At 41.8% G+C, this 20,863-nt stretch overlaps 1 protein-coding gene across 2 annotated transcripts; it reads left to right on the top strand.

Annotated features, from left to right (window-relative positions):
• Positions 1 to 602: 602 nt before the first annotated feature.
• Positions 603 to 13,842, top strand: hspa9 (heat shock protein family A (Hsp70) member 9). Of its 2 annotated transcripts, XR_015097664.1 has the most exons (17): positions 603 to 889; positions 1,828 to 1,886; positions 2,109 to 2,196; positions 2,435 to 2,616; positions 2,690 to 2,814; positions 2,908 to 2,981; positions 3,095 to 3,201; positions 3,643 to 3,805; positions 3,882 to 3,974; positions 7,607 to 7,816; positions 7,947 to 8,174; positions 8,276 to 8,498; positions 8,826 to 8,920; positions 9,405 to 9,497; positions 10,166 to 10,306; positions 12,709 to 13,363; positions 13,418 to 13,842. XR_015097664.1 is itself a non-coding variant. In XM_086100399.1 (16 exons), the coding sequence occupies exons 1-16, from the start codon at positions 809 to 811 to the stop codon at positions 12,790 to 12,792; spliced, it is 2,046 nt and encodes a 681-aa protein (XP_085956525.1). In that variant the 5' UTR covers positions 603 to 808; the 3' UTR covers positions 12,793 to 13,842. The 2 variants fall into 2 exon arrangements, 1 of the variants encoding a protein (XP_085956525.1); XM_086100399.1 differs by having other exon boundaries at positions 12,709 to 13,842.
• The last annotated feature ends 7,021 nt before the right edge of the window (positions 13,843 to 20,863 follow it).

The following is a 20,863-nucleotide window of genomic DNA, read 5'->3' as shown; positions in this document are numbered from 1 at the left end:
GCTCACTTCTCGCGAGAATATCGAATGTTGCATTCACTGGAGACGGGAACGGAAGGACTCAATTGAAGAAATGTGTCAATAAAACTTACACGGCCTGACTAAAAAGCTACTTTATTCCACTTAGATTTTCCAGTGTAATTCAATGCAAACTGATCACGAATAAGCAATATGATATTAGTTTTGGCTTTATCTCACTCAGTCAGGTATTTTTTTAAACGTGAGTATGACATTGGATTTACCGTGAATGATCAGCGACTCCTGACATAAGATCATGTCGGTGGTCATTTTATTTACTTATTTTCAATCTGCATCCCTGATGTAACACGCGTGAAACTGTCCCGTTACATCATGACCTTCATATGCCCACAGGCATAGGTGCCCGATACTAATCGTGATTGTAAAAGCCGACAATATATAAGACATTCTTTTTTATATTTCATATTATAATATTTTTTTAAGATTCTAAATATCTCTTCCAGGGCAACATGTGATTTAAATAATTTTCTAAAGGGTATCATGTTTCCAAATGGTTAAAATATACTCGTGCATTACCTCAACATCCTATTTTAGGGGTCCTCCAGCTTTGCATGGTGTAACATGTGTTGGATAATTCCAGAAGGTGCGTCGCAGTTCTTTCGCCTTTCTCTTGACTATCTACCGGTAGTGTGACGGCACTCAAGCGCTAGCATTGATCCTCACCTAGCTCTTGAAAAGACACAAGGCTGCGATTGTTGAAAATTTGTCGGTATTCTTTACTGGTAAACGGTTCATCTCGTTTTGTTACAGTTAGTTAGCCGAGCTGTTAAAAATGTTGAGCGTTGCCCGAAGTGTTTCAAGGACTCTGTCGACAAGAAGCTGCGCACGAAATGTGTCATCTTTGCTAACAAAGGTGAGCTTCCCACACACGTAAACGACAATTAAAACATTCTCCTCGCTGTTTATTGTTACTTTTGTAAGGCCACTGCGATGTATATTATGTTAGCAGTTAGCATGAGGCTATCTTGTTCTCGTGACTTTTAAAACGCCATTTGTCATTTGGTCGTCACGTGCACTGCAGTGTATTTTACACAGTCGTTCGTAATTGAACCCACACTAATTTGATCTAGCATCGGTTTGATAATTATTTTTTGCTGAGAGCGAATGAATGCGAACGCCTGCGTATGACATTTTGGTGGTTGTGGAGTTCCATAATCATGTAACCTGTAATCGTCTCCGTCGTATTCAATGTTGTGTGATGCTTTCAGTGTTAACTAGTTAATTTAGCCAATGTGTTTTATGTATCATCACAAGTCTGTGGCGGATGTATGACTCGTTGACCTTCAAAGATATGCCCTCCTACCTGATTCAATTTTCATCCAATGGGGTCGTTCTCAAAGGTTGTGGGTCTAGAGACCACTTACAGGTAGAGATTTTCCAAGGACCCCTGATGCCAATGTAAATACCTGTCTCTGTATTCCGAACATGTTAAATCAAGGAAGCTTAACCAAATGAAATCGAAATAGTCAGCATTTATTCATTGTCAGTTGTTGCTGTGCACTGCTTCCATTTACAACATTGCTCACTTAATGATTTGATCACTGTACTTGTAAACTATTCTGACCATTGCTGTGATTTTTTTTGGGGGGGGGGGAGAATTGAGTTTTATTCTGTACAACAAACATGCGACGAATCATACACTCGTTTGACTTGAGTCGTGTACTTCCAAGCTGCCAAATACGAGCGTGTGTGCAGTGATGTCATGATATGTGTTTTTTGTCCCAATCATGTTAGAGCGTTTAATCGGCCTAAAGCCTTGGATGTAGAAACTACATTGTGTTCTCCCCACAGGCTCACTGGAGCGGCTTCCAATCTGATGCTCTTAGAGCCCTGTCCAGGAGAGACTATGCGTAAGTATATTTCAATTGGTTATATGGGCTCTAGATATAATCGTCAATCCAAACTTGGAAGAAAAACTGCTTAAAGAAAGCAATGACAGTCTGTTGCTTTTTTGATCATTTGTTAATTTGTGCATACGTAAGAGATGAATGTTACATTTAGCAATAAATTGGAGGAAAACAATGTTTCATTTCAAAAAGCTACATGACTAATATTAGTTGACTTTTTTGCAGGTCGGAAGCCATCAAGGGGGCAGTCATTGGAATTGATCTGGGAACCACCAACTCATGTGTTGCTGTCATGGAGGGTAAACAAGCAAAGGTGATACCCAATATGTCGGTTCTGGTGTTTATTGAGCAAATAGTGCCTTGAACTAACTTTTAAATGGCAACCCTATGAATAAAATAGATTTTACCAGACTATATTGCATCCAGTCACATTTTGGCAAATCCCATAGTTAATGTTTTGTCAAAAGACTGCCGCCTCTAACGACCTCAGTGCATGTATACAGCACAGTGTACATGAAACAATGTAATACCTGGAAGTCCTTTCTTCGCAGGTGTTGGAGAATGCAGAGGGAGCCAGGACAACTCCTTCAGTCATTGCCTTTACGGCCGAAGGGGAGCGCCTGGTTGGCATGCCTGCCAAACGGCAGGCTGTCACCAATCCTCAGAATACGTTGTACGCCACTAAGAGACTGATTGGCCGCCGCTTTGATGACGCGGAAGTCCAGAAAGACTTGTGAGTAGGTTTAAGCAAATCTAGGATGATTGGTAGATCTTTTAGCTAATGTAATTTTGTTCTCCATCAACAGGAAGAATGTGCCCTACAAGATTGTGCGTGCTTCTAATGGTGATGCTTGGGTGGAGGCTCATGGAAAAATGTACTCCCCCAGTCAGGCTGGGGCCTTTGTCCTGATGAAGATGAAGGAGACGGCAGGTAATGGCTGTTTTTCTCAGGGGTTTCTTGTTCACAAACCGACAACAGACACCGTTTGATCTGGTGCTATTTTGGTGATTTTGTTTGTTGCAGAGAACTACCTTGGAACTAAAGTGAAGAATGCTGTAATCACAGTACCAGCTTACTTCAATGACTCTCAGAGACAGGTAAATGCACGCAGGCGCAAGCGCACACACCGGCGAACCAAACTACGTCAGCTCATTGAGTCATCTCCTGTGAAAGTTCATTGTCACTAATTGCTGTGTTGATGTGCATTCAGGCTACCAAGGACGCTGGTCAGATCGCTGGTTTGAACGTCCTGCGCGTCATCAATGAGCCCACGGCTGCTGCACTGGCCTACGGCTTGGACAAAACCCAGGACAAGATGTGAGTGGAATTGATTCTAAACTAAATGCGTCACAAGTCAAACAAAAATGTTAATACTTTGGTATGGAGTTAGCTCATTAGCCTATTTGTAATCAGTAAATGCCAAAATTGAAAGAAGCCAGTCGGAGTGGTGTCATCACTTAACCACAACACATAAACACTGACAAAAATTTGACTTAACAAGTACTGTACATAAAATCGTGTGGATTTTTCTACTGAATTTATAAGCACAAATGCAATATTAATCAAAATGCCATGTTTTCACTGGTGCTGAGCACATGGACATATTATTGTAAAGAAAATATTTAAGAAAATCTTTGACTTGACTTCCTCTTTAAGCGCAAAGAGTAGACTATGGCTTCTAATTTGTTTTGAATCTCTCTGATGCCTTCTTTCGCTGTCATCGAGTTCCACAGTAAAACCAGCTTGTTTGTTTTGCAGTATTGCCGTATATGATCTTGGTGGAGGTACGTTTGATATCTCCATCTTGGAGATACAGAAAGGAGTTTTTGAGGTGAAGTCCACCAATGGCGACACCATCCTTGGAGGAGAGGACTTTGACCTACCCCTACTCAAACACATTGTCAAAGAATTTAAGAGAGAGGTGATTAACGAAAGACCATCTTGACTGCGGCCCCATGAGTTGAAATATTCAGATTCATGTTATTTTGCCACTTCAGTCTGGTGTGGATCTGACGAAAGACAGTATGGCCCTCCAGAGAGTCAGAGAGGCTGCCGAGAAGGCCAAGTGTGAGCTGTCATCGTCACTGCAGGTATGCATGCGTCATTTGAGGAATTGACAGCTGTCCAGGCAGGGTTTCCGCCGGGTTTTCAAAAAGGGTGAAGTTTTGGAAAATCCTAAGTATACCGTATTTTCACGACCTTTCGGCGCACCGTATTGTTGGGCGCAGTCTCATTAGCGGGTGCTATTTCTGTATTTGACACCATAGACAAAACGCACTGTATTATTGGGCGCAGTTTTACAGTGGTAAAAGATACGCCAGCTTAAACATACGGCATGCATGCGCGCACGCTAACACGTTAGCTTGAAGCATACGGTAGCATGCCAAGACATACGGATACACGCTAAAAACACGTTTTTAAAAAGGCAACGGAAGCAAAACTTAGTTCGGTTGTATTTTATTTATCAGAATTGAACAATTGTGCAAGTACCGGTAATCCATCAAAAACGCTGGGTTCCCTCTCGTTGTCAGAGTCACTCTCATTGCCATGTGGCTCCACAGAAATGATGCCGGCTTTGCCAAAAGCTCGAACAACAGTGCAAGCAGACACGTTCGTCCAAGCAGCCACAATCAATTCGCAAATTGTGGCGTAACTCGCCCGGTGCTGCCTCTCAGTCTTTGTAAAGTTGTGTTTGCCATCGATCATCCATTGTTTTCCATGCCGCTCGCAACTTTACTTTGAACGCCCGGTTGATGCCGATGTCCAGCGGTTGGAGTTCTTTAGTCAAGCCTCCTGGAATGACGGCAAGCTCAGAGTTCATTTGCTTGACTTGGTTTTTCACCGCTGCTGTGAGATGGGCACACATGCCAAAAGCATAACCGATGGCTTGAAGTTTGAACTGAGCTTCGTAGGCGTGTCTCTTTGTAGAATTTATTTTCGGGGGTTCTTAGAAACCAAAACCGAAGTTGTTTTGCAATAATAAGATAAGAAAAGATAAGAAAACCTTTATTAGTCTCGCAATGGAGAAATTCCCAATTCACAGCAGCAAAGTTATGAAAGGAAGAAGTAGTGCACATAGCCACACTTTATACAGGTGTTGGTACCTGCTAGGGGCGTCCCTTTAGCGTCCACTTACACGCCCACCCTTCACTCATTGGCGGACTTCTTCGCCGCATGCCTGTTCTCACTCACGTCCGCCGTTTCTCTCTCTCTCTCTCTCTCCATATATGTATATATACACGCCCACCCTTCACTGATTGGCTGACTTCTTTGCCGCATGCCTGTCCACACTCACTTCCGCCTTTTCTCTATATAAACAGCGTGTCGGCTGTCAGTCAGGTTTTGGAACTCAGGGCATACAAAAGACGCTCCGCATTATAAGGCGTCCTGTCCATTTTGGAGAAAATTTAAGACTTTTAATGGCACCTTATAGTCGTGAAAATACGGTACTTTCAGTTATTGGCTGGTGAACAGATCAGGGTGCAGCCGGGCTTTCGCCCAATGACAGCTGGGATAGGCTCCAGCACACGTGCGAGCTAGTGATGGGAATTCCGGCTCCTTTTAGAGAGCCGGCTCTTTTGGCTCGGCTCCCTAAAAAGAACCGGCTCTTTCGGCTCCCAAATGGCTCCTCAGTTTTTTTGTTGCTTAAATTAATTTACTACCAAAAATAACGTAATATTATGTGTAAAATGAATTACTAATGCAAAAAATAGACAGTACATCAAATATTTATTATTTATATGGCTTTATTTATATTCTTCTGAACATACTCAACATGGAGTACAACATGGAGTGCTACAAAAATAAAAACAAAGTACAAAGACCCATCTCAAAACAAGGTCAACAAAAAGTTCCAATCTCCGAATGTGTATATTTATAAGCTTTTAACTATTTACAGTAAAACAACATAAGTAAGCTTTGAAAAACACACAACAAATTATAAATTAAAATTTGTAAAACAAAAAGAAAAAAGCAGCATCCAGGTAAAAGTTTTAACTTGTCTATAGCGAAGATTGGCATTAAGAAAAACCAAGTAAGTATTAAGAAAAACCAACAAAGTACAAAGACCCATCTCAAAACAAGGTCAACAAAAGTTCCAATATCTGAATGTGTATATTTATAAACTTTTAACTATTTACAGTACAACAACATAAGTAAGCTTTGAATACCACAACAAATTATAAATTAAAATTTGTAAAACAAAAAGAAAAAAGCAGCATCCAGGTAAAAGTTTTAACTTCTCTTTAGCGAAGATTGGCATTAAGAAAAAACAAGTAAGTATTAAGAAAAACCAACAAAGTACAAAGACCCATCTCAAAACAAGGTCATCAAAAAGTTCCAATCTCTGAATGTGTATATTTACAAGCTTTTAACTATTTACAGTAAAACAACATAAGTAAGCATTGAATACCACACAACAAATTATAAATTACAATTTGTAAAACAAAAAGAAAAAAGCAGCATCCAGGTAAAGGTTTTAGCTTGTCTTTAGCGAAGATTGGCATGAAGAAAAAACAAGTGTCTCAGCTTTGAGGGGTTGATCCTGTTTCTCCTCTGTTAATATTTGCCCTGTTTTGGAGATTTTCTCTCTGTTTTGGAGATTTTCTCTGAGGGGACAGATGTTGCGACAACACACAGACAACACAAAATGGCTGAAAATCACTTGCAATCATTTTACCCAGTTCCTCGTCAATTGTGTTCTGTTTTGCTGGTTTTATAGCTTTTTGCATAAAGTGGCTCATATAGCTCTGGGTTGTACATTGACATTGCAGCAGCAGCAACACTTGCAGACACACTAGCGACTAGCACCTTCATTAATAGCTGGTTCCCTTGCTTGTCTTTTCTCTTCAAATTGTACTGATGGGTGGACTTTTCTGATGTGCCTGTGCAGGTTATTTGTGGAGCCTGATCTATGGGATATTTTAACCTTGCACAGTCTACACGCTGCCTTTGAACTATCAATTAAATTGAAATGAGTCCAAATTTCACTGCGTTTCCTATCCATTTTCTCACGTTTCCGCTTTCCACCGTGTTGTTTTTTTCGCTAACTAGCTCTCTCGTCTCCTCGTCTGACTTGTTCGCGTGCTGCTCAGTGTGCTGCTGTGTGTGTCTCTTCTCTAACCCCTCCCCCTTCTCTAAACTGCAGTGTGTGTGTGTCTTGACCAATCACGTGCGGCTTTAACCGAAGGGGGGGGGGGGGGACAGGAGAAAAAAAAAGTCGGCTCCTATTCGGACCGACTCCCAATGAGGAACCGGCTCCCATCGTTCACTTCAAAGAGCCGGCTCTGAGAGCCGGCTCGTTCGCGAACGACACATCACTAGTGCGAGCCTTATGAGGATAAGCGATGCAGAGAATGAATGGATTGATACTTTGAAAAAGATTATTAGATTGTTCTGTAAGTCCTGGTTTGAATAAAATACGCAGTGGAAATAAAAGCTATTACTTCATAGAGCTTTACATCTTTACTTACATTTTTAAGCACGTGACATGATTAATCTGAACATAACTGTAAGTGGCAGGTGTCTCATTTAGAAAGACAACCTTGTCCTGGATTAGCAACCACTCACCAAGATCTTCTGGGCAGGCAGACATTGTTCAGAGGCATCTTTCCTTTCGAAATGCTGTAGCATCATTCACTCCCCCCATTAATGTCAATAAAGTCATTTGGGTATTTTCCTAGCCGGCCTGCTCTGTAACTTGATTGTATGCTCTCGCTTGTAGACCGACATCAATCTGCCCTACCTGACCATGGACGCATCTGGTCCCAAGCATCTCAATATGAAAGTAACTCGTGCTCAGTTCGAAGGCCTTGTGGCCGACCTGATCCGTCGCACGGTCGCACCCTGTCAGAAGGCCATGCAAGATGCAGAGGTGTCCAAGGGTGACATTGGAGAGGTGCTTCTGGTTGGAGGCATGTCACGCATGCCCAAGGTATGCAGCAATATGTTTGATGGAATTCTCGATGTCTGGCCCAAGATAAATGCTATACTGTAGCTCTGCCCATCCAGTTGGCACAGGCGTATTGATGCCTCATTGCATTAACACAGTCTCCCTCTTTTAGGTCCAGCAGACTGTTCAAGACTTGTTTGGCCGCGCACCAAGCAAATCTGTCAACCCAGATGAGGCTGTGGCTATAGGGGCAGCCATCCAGGGAGGCGTCCTCGCAGGAGATGTCACGGATGTACTGCTTCTGGATGTGACGCCACTGTCGCTTGGAATTGAGACTCTGGGCGGGGTTTTCACCAAACTTATTAACAGGAACACAACCATTCCCACTAAGAAGAGCCAGGTACAGACGTGTTGAAGGTCTACATAGACACATGACATCTTAGCCTGTTAATCTTGAGAAAAGGACACTGAAGTGCTGCATTTCTTCCCGCTCCCCCTCAGGTGTTCTCCACAGCAGCAGATGGACAAACTCAAGTGGAGATCAAAGTGTGTCAGGGTGAGAGGGAGATGGCGGCAGACAACAAGGTGCTGGGTCAGTTTACTTTGGTGGGACTCCCTCCTGCCCCACGCGGCGTTCCCCAAATCGAGGTCACCTTTGACATCGATGCCAACGGCATCGTCCATGTGTCCGCCAAGGACAAAGGGACAGGCCGGGAACAGCAGAGTGAGTTTTTCTCCCCGTTGCAAGTGCGGCCGGTTCGATCCAAATCTTAGTACACCCAATGACGTAAAGACATGTTACATATTTGTGCAAACATTCCAATTCAGGTTTGAATTCAATTCAAATTGAACTTTTAAGAGTCGTTGCACCCTGGGGCTAACAGTTAAATGCTAATGCAGAATGAAAAGTTAGTAGATGGGACACCGCAGTGAAGTTTTTCCTACAGCTGCTCCTTCTACGCCGACTTTGACTACTACTTCTGCAATGGTACGTTTCACAAGTGGATTTAGAAACATAATCGGTGTTGCTTGTTTTTTCTTTTGTCCGTAGTTGTTATCCAGTCATCAGGAGGTCTTAGCAAAGACGACATTGAGAACATGGTGAAGAACGCAGAGAAGTATGCAGAAGAGGACAGAAGGAGAAAGGTGAGGGCCTCGTGCTGAAGGAGTGGATAGTCAAGGCATTGCTGAGGGAGGAGCTCGAGTGGCCAGGGGTCATCACAAGCTTCCTTTGGGGCTACATTACAGCTACATTACATTGAGTCATGACGTTTTGCTGATTCCTTTTCGGTGTGATCAATTTGCTCTGAATTATAATGCATGTTCACCAAATGAGTATGTAGATGAAACATTTTCCTTGACGATTGCTTCAAATCTGTCGGATTAAATGGCAACATGAATTGTATTCATAATTCATTATTTAAACTACTAGAATTTATAACTGATAATGTTATGTCTGCGTATTTGCACATTGAGTCATTCAGCACATCGTAATGTGGGCGTATATAGTCACCGCAGGATTCCAGGTTTAATAGTGGTAACTTGTATGTTAAGATTTTGTTTTATTTTTTCCGATTCAATCATGCCTATGATTGGTCTGTCTGACTCCTGAACTCATTGTGTCTGATAGGAGCGTGTGGAAGCTGTTAATATGGCAGAGGGCATTGTTCATGATACGGAATCAAAGATGGAGGAATTCAAGGACCAGCTTCCTGCTGATGAAGTAAACTACTATTTTTTGTTGGTGTGATTTATATATAGGGAGCTTGTTGTTTTTAATAAATAGATCACAATTTCATGTATAATCTTGAAGAAATAGAATGTAAATATTGTTCTTGATGATACGATTAGATGAGGTGGTAAATGACGCTTATGTGCTCAAGTTCATGCTTGGGCCTTCAATTTGGACGCATGGCAAAAATTACGTGATTGTTCCTGAAAGTTATTGACAGCTGCCCCACCATGAACAAAAGACTATTGGGGCAAAAAGAAATGTTACTTTTGTCAACATTGTCATTTGATTTCGAAAAATACTTTTAGTAGTTCAAGTAACCAGAATTAAAACAAAGAATTTCACAACAGTTTTGCCCAATTAAGATTACTATATCATATGAAGATAATACTCTTCACACCGTTCTTGTAGCTGTGCTACTTTTCACAGGTTTCAGAATACTAAGTTGTTTGGATAAACGAAGCAACTTTGAATAAGCCACAAACGGGAGGAAGTTACAGTAAATAGCATTGTATTAATTTGTATGAAGTGTTGACAAACATAATCTGGGGCTTGGAATTGTGCAGTGTAGTATGCGCAGGGCCACACTGTGGGATGTTTGGCCGTTCTGGAATAACCTTGAAATCCAGCTTGAAAGCTTTTGTAACTCCTCCTTACAGTGCACCAAGCTAAAGGAGGAGATCACCAAGGTCCGAGATCTTCTTACCAATAAGGATTCGGAAACGGGAGAGAACATCAAGCAGGCAGCCAGCAACCTTCAGCAGGCGTCGCTCAAGCTTTTTGAAATGGCCTACAAGAAGGTGTGTGCAATGGTGTCGTCAACCCTGGTCATTTGTGGGTCTTAGGAAACAAGACCATCACGACTAGTTTAAAAGTTCCAATCCTAGGAGCAAAAGCATTCAAGTGATAGCTTGGCGCAGGGGTGTCAGGATTATTGTCATTCAGGGGGAAACATTCAGCCTAATTGGATTTTGCTTTAATTTATCTTCTATGTGTGTATAATAACTGTTCATAGTGATTATGTACATCAGCATAAAACGAGAGTCAGAGATATTTGGAAATGAAAAGTTACCAATGTTTGAAACAATAATCCAGAAGAAATACTATGGTACCTTGGCCTTTGAGTGCCCAGACTTGCATATGAGGCGGCTTCATATACGCCACCACTCGAGTGATTTGGACTTTATTTCTGCCGTTTGTGGAGAAACAAACTCGTACCAAATTTACACCAAAAAAAAAATAATAATACTTGCATGAAGCAGATCCCAACACTGGACTAGATGCATGTTTAATAGCCCACTCAACAAGGAAGCGTCCTGTAAATGAATAGTTACAGCCAGGTTACAAAGTATAATTTTTCTTTGTAACTAGCATCTTTATTATTTCAACCACACATAGGACCATACAAATCCGAACATATGAATACAGAGGACGTCGTACATTTCCGCCCGTGTTCAGTTTCCACAACAGCGTCCATAAATGGCTGTGACGGCCCTTTAACATAGGAAACAACAAATGACGTACAAAACATATTTGGGGGAAAAAGGAAAAAGAAAGAAAAGATAAAAAAATAAAAAATAAAAATAGCAGAATATTGTGAACAACAGTGACAAGTGTCCCTTTTAATGGATTTATATCCGTAATCTATAGTGACCTCTCCCGACTTGTGGTGTCATTCCCTCCTTCATTTGTTTTTGTACTCCTCCCATTTTTCCCATCTCGTTTTAAACTTCCCTACTTGGACCCTTAATATGTATGTGAATCTTTCCAACTCAAATATTTCTTCCACTATTTCCAGCCATTGGTTCTTTGTTGGCGGGTCAGTTTTAAACCATGTTCTTGTTATGGCTTTCTTGCTGGCACCCAGCAACACATTTACCAGGTACTCGTCACTCGTCAGTACATTTCCTTGATTTATATCGCCCAGATACATCACTAAGATATCCGAGTATCTTCTTCAGTTCTCTCCAAACCCCTTCCCAATAACCTTTCAGCCTTCGACATTTCCAAAATATGTGTGCATGATCCACAGATCTGTCCTGTCCACATAACCGCCAGCACTCACTCTGCCCTTGTTTGTATTTCCCGGTCATCTCTGGGGTTATAAAAAATCTCATGATATTTTTCCAACCAAACTCCCGCCAACGTCTCGAAGCGGTTGTTGATTGTTGTATCCTGCACATATTTAACCATTCTTCTTCCGTTATCTCGGTTTGGAGTTCTTTTTCCCATTTCTCTTTTACATACAGAGTCGAATTCCCCTTGTTCAACAGGAGCCCTTTGTAGAGGGACGAAATCACGTTACTCTTGCCCCCGTTATATGCTTCCATCATTATCTGTATCACATCATGTCTTTCAGTTGTCGTACCCATTTTTATTTCTTTTGTATAGTAGTCTCTAACTTGTAGATACCTGAAGAGGTCGCTCCTTTCTAGATCAAACATTTCTTTCATTTTTTGGAAGGTTGGCATCTCCCCCTTCTCTATCATCGTACTCATCGCTGTGATACCTTTTCTTTCCCATCTTTTGAAACCATAATCTTTCCCTGGTTGAAAGTCCTCATCATGTGATAGCCACCTTAGGATTTTCACCTCCTTTTCTAATTTATTTTCTTTTACTATAGTGAACCACGTATTTAAAGTGAATTTTGTTATTTGATCTACCAAGCCCTCCTTTACCCGAAATAATCTTCTGTCCCCCAACAGTGTTTGAGTCAGGTATCCCTCAGCCCTCACTTCAATTTCGTTCCATTTTGCTCTATACTCTCCGTTACACCAACATGCTACTGCTCTGAGTTGTGCTGCACGGTAGTAATCCTTAAAATTCGGTACCGCCAATCCTCCCTTCTCCTTGGGCAACTGTAGTGTCGTCAGTCTAATCCTCGGCCGCTTACCCCCCCAGATAAATCTTGAGGTCAGTTTATCCCATCCTATAAATTGTTTCTGTGGTATGGGTATAGGTAGCGACTGATGGAGGTATAGCAATCTCGGCAGAATGTTCATTTTGACCATTTCTATTCTAGAGCTTAAGTCTAGGACATGTGTTGACCATCTCCCAAGGTCTGCCTTGATGGCTTGATTAATCTTTGTGTAGTTCGTTTCAAAAAGTTTGTCCATGCTTTTCGTGACATACACACCTATATTTTCCCGTCTCACTTCAAAGTATAATTTTTGTGTGTGTTCTTTGGTTCTTTCTCCTCCAGATGGCGTCAGAGCGTGACAGCAGCAGCAGCAGTGGTGACAGCGGCAGCGGCTCAGAAGGCGAGAAGAAAGAGGGCCAGCAGTAGACTTTTGAATTTGCACTGCATTGTTGTCACAGAGTTTGACAACAGGACTGTTGGGGGGGGGGGCGATTGTGAAAGTGTGAATGTTGTGAAGCAGAATTATGTACGGATGTAAGTATGTGTTATAGATGTATGCAGGCGTTCAAAGTGAAATATGGGCAGGTGGGTTACAATTATGTTGATTTTTGTTTTGTAATAAAAAAAAAGAATTTAGGCCTGACACTGATGGAACCAATTGTGGTTTGTAACTGTGATGGGACAAAGATGAGCCTCTCTGAGCCGTGGTGATGGATCCTACTGTTGTTGTCCAGCAGAGGAAAACGTTTATCTGCATCTTAAGCGAGCCCTCAACCCCCATCCCCATCCATCCGATTTCTGTAGTGCTTGTCCTCATTTGGGTTGCAGGTGATCTTGCACCTGCCTGGGGCGAAAGATGGGTTACACCCAGCACTGGATGCCAGCCAGGACCCATGTAATGCAAACGAGCAAGCTTTATTTAATAAAGCTCTTGAACAACAGCTGCAGCTGTTACTACGAATCTTCAGTTGACACATTGTCTGTGTTTAAAATGTAGGTTTGAATTGCGATCGAATCTTCAGTTGACACATTGTCTGTGTTTAAAATGTAGGTTTGAATTGCGATTTTACACAAGGGGTATTGTGGAGGTTGTGTGAAAACTGAGGGCAACGTCTGATAATGCATTGCATACATCCATCCAGCTGGTCGAATATTTACATGATTTTGATCACTCTAAATTGTTCTTGGGTGTGACCGTGATCGGGAGTGTGAACGGTGGTTATCCATGTGTGCCCCGCAACTAGTTCAGGGTGAACTCTGCCTACTGCTCGAAGACAGCTGGGATACAGTCCAGCATGCACGGCCACTGCCCTTGTGCAGAGAAGGCGCTTCAGATAATGGATGGATGGAGTCCGATATCTGTTGCGTTAATCGAGCTGATTTTCCTAATATGTGGTCAAATGTATGCCATTTTATTTTGGATTCATTTCTCTCATCTAATTGGTTGAATATTAATAAAAGCAAGTACATATACAATTCCCAATGTTTTATTTTAATCATGATAAATTGTCTAATTAGTTAGATAAGTTAATTATTTTCTTAGTAAAATCAACTTTTAGTATTTAATTTTCACTAAAATACTCTATAACTCCAATTTAATTAACATGGCCTCTCGATAGCCAGCTGGCACCTTGAATGGACGGCTGGGGGAGAGAGGGAGTGAAAGAGTGCATCTTTGTGACATGCAAAAACAAGCATGGCAGGTTGAAGGAGCACACTTAATTGTCCCTAGTTGTGATTGTGAGCGCAAATGGTTGTTCGTTTACATGTGCCCTGCGATTGGCTGGCAACCAGTTCAGGGTCTACCCCGGCTACCGCCCAAAGACAGCTGGGATAGGCTCCAGCATGCCCGCTACCTTTTATCAGGATCAGTGGATTAGAAAATGGATGGATGGATAATGATGGCTATAAAAGAGCAGCTGCTTTCTGGTGCAATATGCTGCAATTTACAGGTGATCAAATTACCATAGTCGACTAATTGCAACCGCTATCCGTGACTAGTCGACTAGCAAAATAGTCATTGGTGGTAGCCCTTAGGTGAGAATTATGATTGGATAGCATACAATGATTGGATTGGATAAACTTTATTGTCAAATGTACTGTATGTGTAACATACAGCACAGATGAAATTTCTTCCCTCTCAACATAAAACAAGAGGAGCCGCTGCGGGTGTCCGTGCCGCTATCAAAAGAAAAGTTAACAAACAAATGACAAAATAATACAAAACAACACATGAGACACAGACAATCGTGCACTCTTAACCACTTTCCTGCATACACTTTGTTGTCTGAAGCAGTTATAGATGAAAGAGGAGCGAATCAAAGTGTCCTTTTCACCAGTGGATCAAAGACATCGTGCTGCAATGTGCACACGTCTGCTACAAGCTAAGCTTGAAAGCAACAAGAAGCTGTAGCATCCATTAACGAAAAAGAGAGATTGGCTCTCTTCTCCTGTCTCATGTAAGTCCGCTTCAATTCCAAGCCGCGACTCCCAGTTCCACATACGCATCGGCGATCTGCGCTGACACTCCTTTCTTCTCATCGTCGGCTCCTCAATCCATGCATCCATCCAGCCCCAGACTCTCCATCAGCACCGACCTTTTCGCTGAACAAAGCGGGGCTGTGAAAATGCTGCCTACTTCAGGCGCAAGACACAAGCACCCCGGGAATGTCCAGCAACGACAGTCAAATGACGCCGACATTCCTCCCAATCAAGAAATCAGTGCTGGTACACGTGTGCTGCCGAGAAGGCGCAACCATGACCGGGTTAGTGCTCAACATTAGCCTACAGGATTCAGATGGCATGCATAAAATGTGAGAGTCAGAAAAGGAAACCTGAATTAGAAGTGTGTATGTGTGTGCATGCGTGTTTATGAATATATATTGTTGCGTACGCGTATGTGTGTATATATATATAAAATGATGTATATATGTGTGTGTGGGGGGGGGGGCTCCATCCTTTCAACAACTTCCTGCCATCCCAAACTGTCTACAACCGCCAGTGGAGCATTTTGAACTTGCTTACCTTCTCGATCTGCCTACCTTCTGGCTTGACATGAAAGTGCCTGACGACACAAAATTCAAAATGTAAAAGGGAGATAGATGATGATGAGATTGACATGGTGGTGTGGGTTCACATTTGATGGGTGGGCGGAAGAGAACACAGGCAATTAAAAAGTTGGCTTTTCATTTCATGTTCTTTTCAACACTACGGCATACTTTGACTCGTCAGGATTCATGTTGTCCTTTGCCCAACCGGAGATAAGCATTATTAATTTTGGAGGGTTGTTGACTTAAATGTCACGTTAATCCGTTTGAGGGAAAAGCTTACGGAATTAAAAGCGAGGCTGTAGAATGCAAGAGAAGCACGATTATTTCTGCAAATGTTAGCACAATTCCTCAGTCGATTTAATGGCGTGAGCCGACTATCGATGACTTGCCGTTGCATCTTATCAGCTCTTTTGTAGATAAGCGCGTTGTTGTATAAGGACAATAAGATGTTTGCAGCAGCATTTGTTGTACCTAAAAGTGGTCTGGAATGACCATTTGGAAGCAGTCAGGTATGAAATGAACTCGGCAAGCTGCTGGTGTGATGCAGCACCTTTTGCTACAGTTAGGGCAATCAGGAGGACAGCTCAGACAGAAGTCCTGACGGTTGACAGGCACCATCTTAACCTCACGTCTTGTCCACATCCTGGTGAACAACGGTGACAAGCCACAGGAGTCGAAGCTGTGTGAGAGGATGTGAGTGATGGGTGATGTACCGCTTACTAAATAGTACTTACGCACACACTTCACACACATGATCCTTGCTGGCATTAAGTTGTTGGGAAGGCTTTTCTTGACGTCTCAAGGTCAGACAGAATAAGTCCCCCGTTGGTAGCTGAATGTTGCTCTTTTGTATGAGTCCCCCCCTAAAAAAAGTCTTGACAAGAACATGTTCTATGCGGTCTCACTAGTCTGAGCGCAGTCCTCTGTTTAATTTTGCGTTGTGGAATTTGTATAAAGCATCAAAATCCACCCATTTGTATCCATCTCAGAGGGCGACCATTTTGCCACTTGCTGTCGACTGAAAATGAGATGACAGTTGCTGGGGTAATGACCAATCACGACTCGTCTTCAGAAAAAGAGTGAGCTGTGATTGTTGGTCGAAGAGTAGTTTCATACAGATATCCTCTAAAATAGATACCCATTTACACAGGCTGTTACTGAGAAATGTCCAACCAGTTACACTCACACTCACTGAATGAGAATTGAACCAATGCTTACTGCCCCAAACATAAGACGATGACCACTATGCCCTCTCTGACCATTAATGAGTGACCAACTTGCTTCATGGGAAATACAATACAAGGACCCATTGAGTGTGGCCAAAATCGATTTGATTTTAAAAATAAACTAACGATTTTTACCTCATAAGTGCCACGCCTCTATAATTTTTTTTAAGGTGAACCTTTTCAATTTTGAGCAAACGTTAATGTGAAATCTCATCAAGAGAAATCCTAATGAGGACCCCCTTCGATGTCAATTGCTGTCAACTACGTTTTTTGTTGTTGTTGTTTTGTTTTTTTAAATTGCAAAAACTGTGGTTTGATCATTTTGCTGTGAAATGTAGAAAATAGATTTGTTTCGGATGAGATCACCATATTTCATAACAATGCTTAAGCACCTAATACATGGCGGACCCTCGGAAATGTGACTGTTAGAAAGAGCTTGTGACTGATCCAAATGTTTGTCACCTTAAATCTACTGCAAAAACTCTCACAAAGAGTGAAAATATGACTGTGATTATTTAAATTGAGACGTGTGTGTGTGAGAAGATCTCTCTCACACACACACACACACACACACACAGACACACGCACACTCTTGCATGGCACTCATGCGCGCACACACCACTAAATACCACTATTACAACTAAATAGCGCACAAATAGGTTGTAGTTTGTCAAATGTAAAACTGTTACGCTGGCGAATCATTGTAAATCCGTTATTTTGCCATCAAAGCACATTTTCATTATTGTTTGTATTTTATAGAATAGGACTGTTCAGATGTTTGAGGCATCACTCAAGCAAAATTATTAGCGTCAAAGTCACTGTTGTGTGTAAAATGTATTTTTTCACCGAAGGTTTTTCTGCTTTTTTTCATGCAAAATAGGGGATTTGGGTGAAACCAAACTATTCATGAAAGAGGAGAGTCTAATCTTTCATTTGATAGTTTTTATGTTTAAATAGTCATAAAGCACAATATTCTGTGAACCTTGGAAGATCAGTCAGAATGCTCTAAATTGACTGGCACTCAAGAGGTTCTCTTTTTTTGAAAATGGCAAGCATTGAAAGAGTCAATGTTAATGCATGTGGGCATGCTACTAAAGCTTCTCCTTAGACAGCGCCTTAGGCTAGATGAATAATTTTACTGTAAGAGAAATGTCATTCAGGTGATCAAAAATAACAAAACGAGGCAGTATAGTAACAACAATTATACTACAAACACAGCAAATAAGGTCATTTAATTTTTTCAATGTTTTGGGAGAACAAGACAAACACAATAATTAGAAAACACAATGTTTTTTTGGGGGGGGGGGTGGGTTGAAGCAAACACTCAAGACAAGGGTCATTAATTGACAAATAAAAGTGACTTAGGGAGAATGTGCCATAACTTAGGCGTGTTTTTCTCTTACATATAAATGCAAACATGAACTGAGCCAAAGGTATTTCTTCTTGTTTAAGCTTAACCAGCTTTCCTGCCATTTTGTGTCTAGCATCAAAACTGCCTAATTCAAAGAGATGACTTGTACAGATGGTGGTTTTGGACTCTAAGAATTGTTTTGATTGTCCAAGGACATAGGAAGAAAGGAAGACTGATGCAGCAGTGGAAGGAGTGCAAAGTTATCCAGATACATGTATCACTTTTTGGCCCCCCCAAAATGACTTAAGCAATTATGCTTTGTGGCCAACGATATGCAGAAAAGTCTACTAAAAGTAGACTCCCTACTTGGTATACATACAAACACCTGCTGGATGATTCTGCCACTCACATTGGCAGCGTCATTATAACATGTCCCAAGGATAATTGTGTGCCAGCTGTATATATGAGTTTGTGGTGATTGACAGCTCCAGTCTGTCACTCACCTCTCCTTTGACTGTTTGTATGAAGGACCTGTCAGAGCGTTTAACGGCTGACACGCTCCCAAGGCATTCATTCACTGCATAGATCTCGGCAGCAATTAGACTTCAATAGAACCCTTTTTCATTATAGTGTTATTATATACAGTACAACTGTCAATATTCTGTTTTGTGTCATAAAGATTTAACAAAAGGTTTTATTATGGAAAACCAAAATACCTACAAAGTACAACAAAGGTCCCTGGTAAGTGCCAGGATAATACGAAAAGAACACAGTGTTTACAAAAGGCAAGGAGAATAAAGAACGCAAAATTGCTTGTCATAAACAGACAAGGTGATCCAATCATGAGAAAGATAAACAAAGTGACAAAAGCACTACTTCAACCGAAAATACAATACATGAAGAAGAGCACTGTGAAACAAGGTCATGAATGTCTCGATCACTGGTGTCAAACTCAAGGCCCGGGGGCCAGATCTGGCTCCCCACATCATTTTATATGGCCCACGAAAGCAAATCAAACATGTCAACTTCCATGATGCTTGCTAAAATCTCTAACAAAATGTAAAATTCTCATATGTAATAAATAAGAGACATATTGTAAGCATGTTATTGGAACCAAACCCCTCATTGCAGTAACTTAAACAATAGTTGAATAAACTGTTATTATTGACTTTTTAAAATTTGGTTTCAGTCATAATGGCCCTCAAGGGAAACGGTAACTAAAATGTGGCCCACGACAAAATGGAGTTTGACACCTCTGGTCTAGATAATCAAGCACTTGGTAGAGAAGTACTGAGCAAGGCTGAATTATCCGACAGCAAGTTCTTGCCGTGGCTGATCTTTTAAAGGCAGCCGTTTGTAAAGAATGACAGGTGCGGCTCTGGAGGGAACACCCACCGATCCCATCGGAAGCTGAATCACAACAGAACAGAGCCGCGACACTTTGTTTTGCCGCGGAAAGGCCTGCTTAGGCTTTATCACTTCAAGTACTGTACATTTGTTTTGATGAGCACTTAGGAGCTATGCAGCTATCTGAAGAACACCAAATAAAATAATGCATAAATCGAAACATAAATAAATACAGTAAGGATTTAAAATTTACAAGTCACGTTACCTTGATTGTGTGACACAATTACCTGGTTAGTTTGTGATACAAATGCATCATTCAAAAACTATTGTTCTGCGAGTTCCTTGATTGATTTTATGCAGTTTCTACAGTGATAGACCAATAAAGAGTTATAGAGACTTTTTTTTACATTCTCTATTAATAATAATAATAATAATGCATTTTATTTAAAAGCGCCTTTCATGCCACCCAAGGACACTGTACAGACAATAAGAAAATACAATGTAAAAATTAGTAAACGAGATATTATATAAAAACAGGACATAAAATCATAAAATCATAAAAACATAGGAAATGGAAGAGCTATGTGTTGTAGGCAATCCTGAACAGGTATGTTTTTAGACGGGACTTGAAAGTGGAAAGAGGTGTGCAGTTTTGGAGGTCCGGAGGTAGGTTGTTCCAGAGCTTTGGAGCAGCGTGACTGAAGGCTCTGGCTCCCATGGTGCTCAGTCGGGCAGGGGGCACTGACAGGCGGAGGGAGGACGAGGATCTGAGGGAGCGAGAGGGGATATGCACCTGGAGAAGGTCGGATAGGTAAGGAGGGGCCAGGTTGTGGATGGCCATATATGTATATAGAAGCAGTTTGTAATTGATGCGATGTTGAACAGGGAGCCAGTGAAGCTGTTGGAGAACGGGGGTGATGTGCTGCTGGGAAGATGTTTTTGTGATGATGCGAGCAGAGGCGTTTTGGACCAGCTGGATTTTATGAAGGGACTTTTGAGGTAGGCCGAAGAGGAGAGCGTTGCAGTAATCAAGGCGGGATGTGACAAGACTGTGGACAAGAATAGCAGTGGTGCGGGGGGTGAGGGAAGGGCGAAGTCTGGTAATATTGCGGAGGTGGAAATAAGCAGTGCGGGTGATGGTGTTGATATGCGAGTGGAAGGTGAGCATGCTATCCAGGATGACACCCAGACTCTTAACCTGGGGGGAGGGGGACACTAGGGAGCTGTCAATGTTGAAGGAAAAACTGTTTACTTTGGATAAAGTGGATTTGGTGCCAAGAAGGAGGACTTCCGTTTTATTAGTATTTAATTTAAGAAAGTTTGTTGTGAACCATGTTTTGAGTTCGGAGAGGCAAGAGGTGAGGGAGGGGGGTGGGAGTATGGAGTTTGGCTTGCAGGAGAGGTAGAGCTGGGTGTCATCAGCAAAGCAGTGAAAGTGGATATTAAATTTGCGGAGGATATGGCCAAGAGGCAGGAGGTAGATGATGAAGAGAAGGGGACCTAGGACAGATCCCTGTGGTACA

Source organism: Hippocampus guttulatus, chromosome 2 (assembly GCF_054856545.1).
Source record: "Hippocampus guttulatus isolate MCC_2025c chromosome 2, RoL_Hgut_1.0, whole genome shotgun sequence".
NCBI classification, from domain to species: Eukaryota; Metazoa; Chordata; class Actinopteri; order Syngnathiformes; family Syngnathidae; genus Hippocampus; species Hippocampus guttulatus.
Note: the sequence above shows the minus strand (reverse complement) of the source record. Positions and strands in the feature narration are given on the sequence as shown.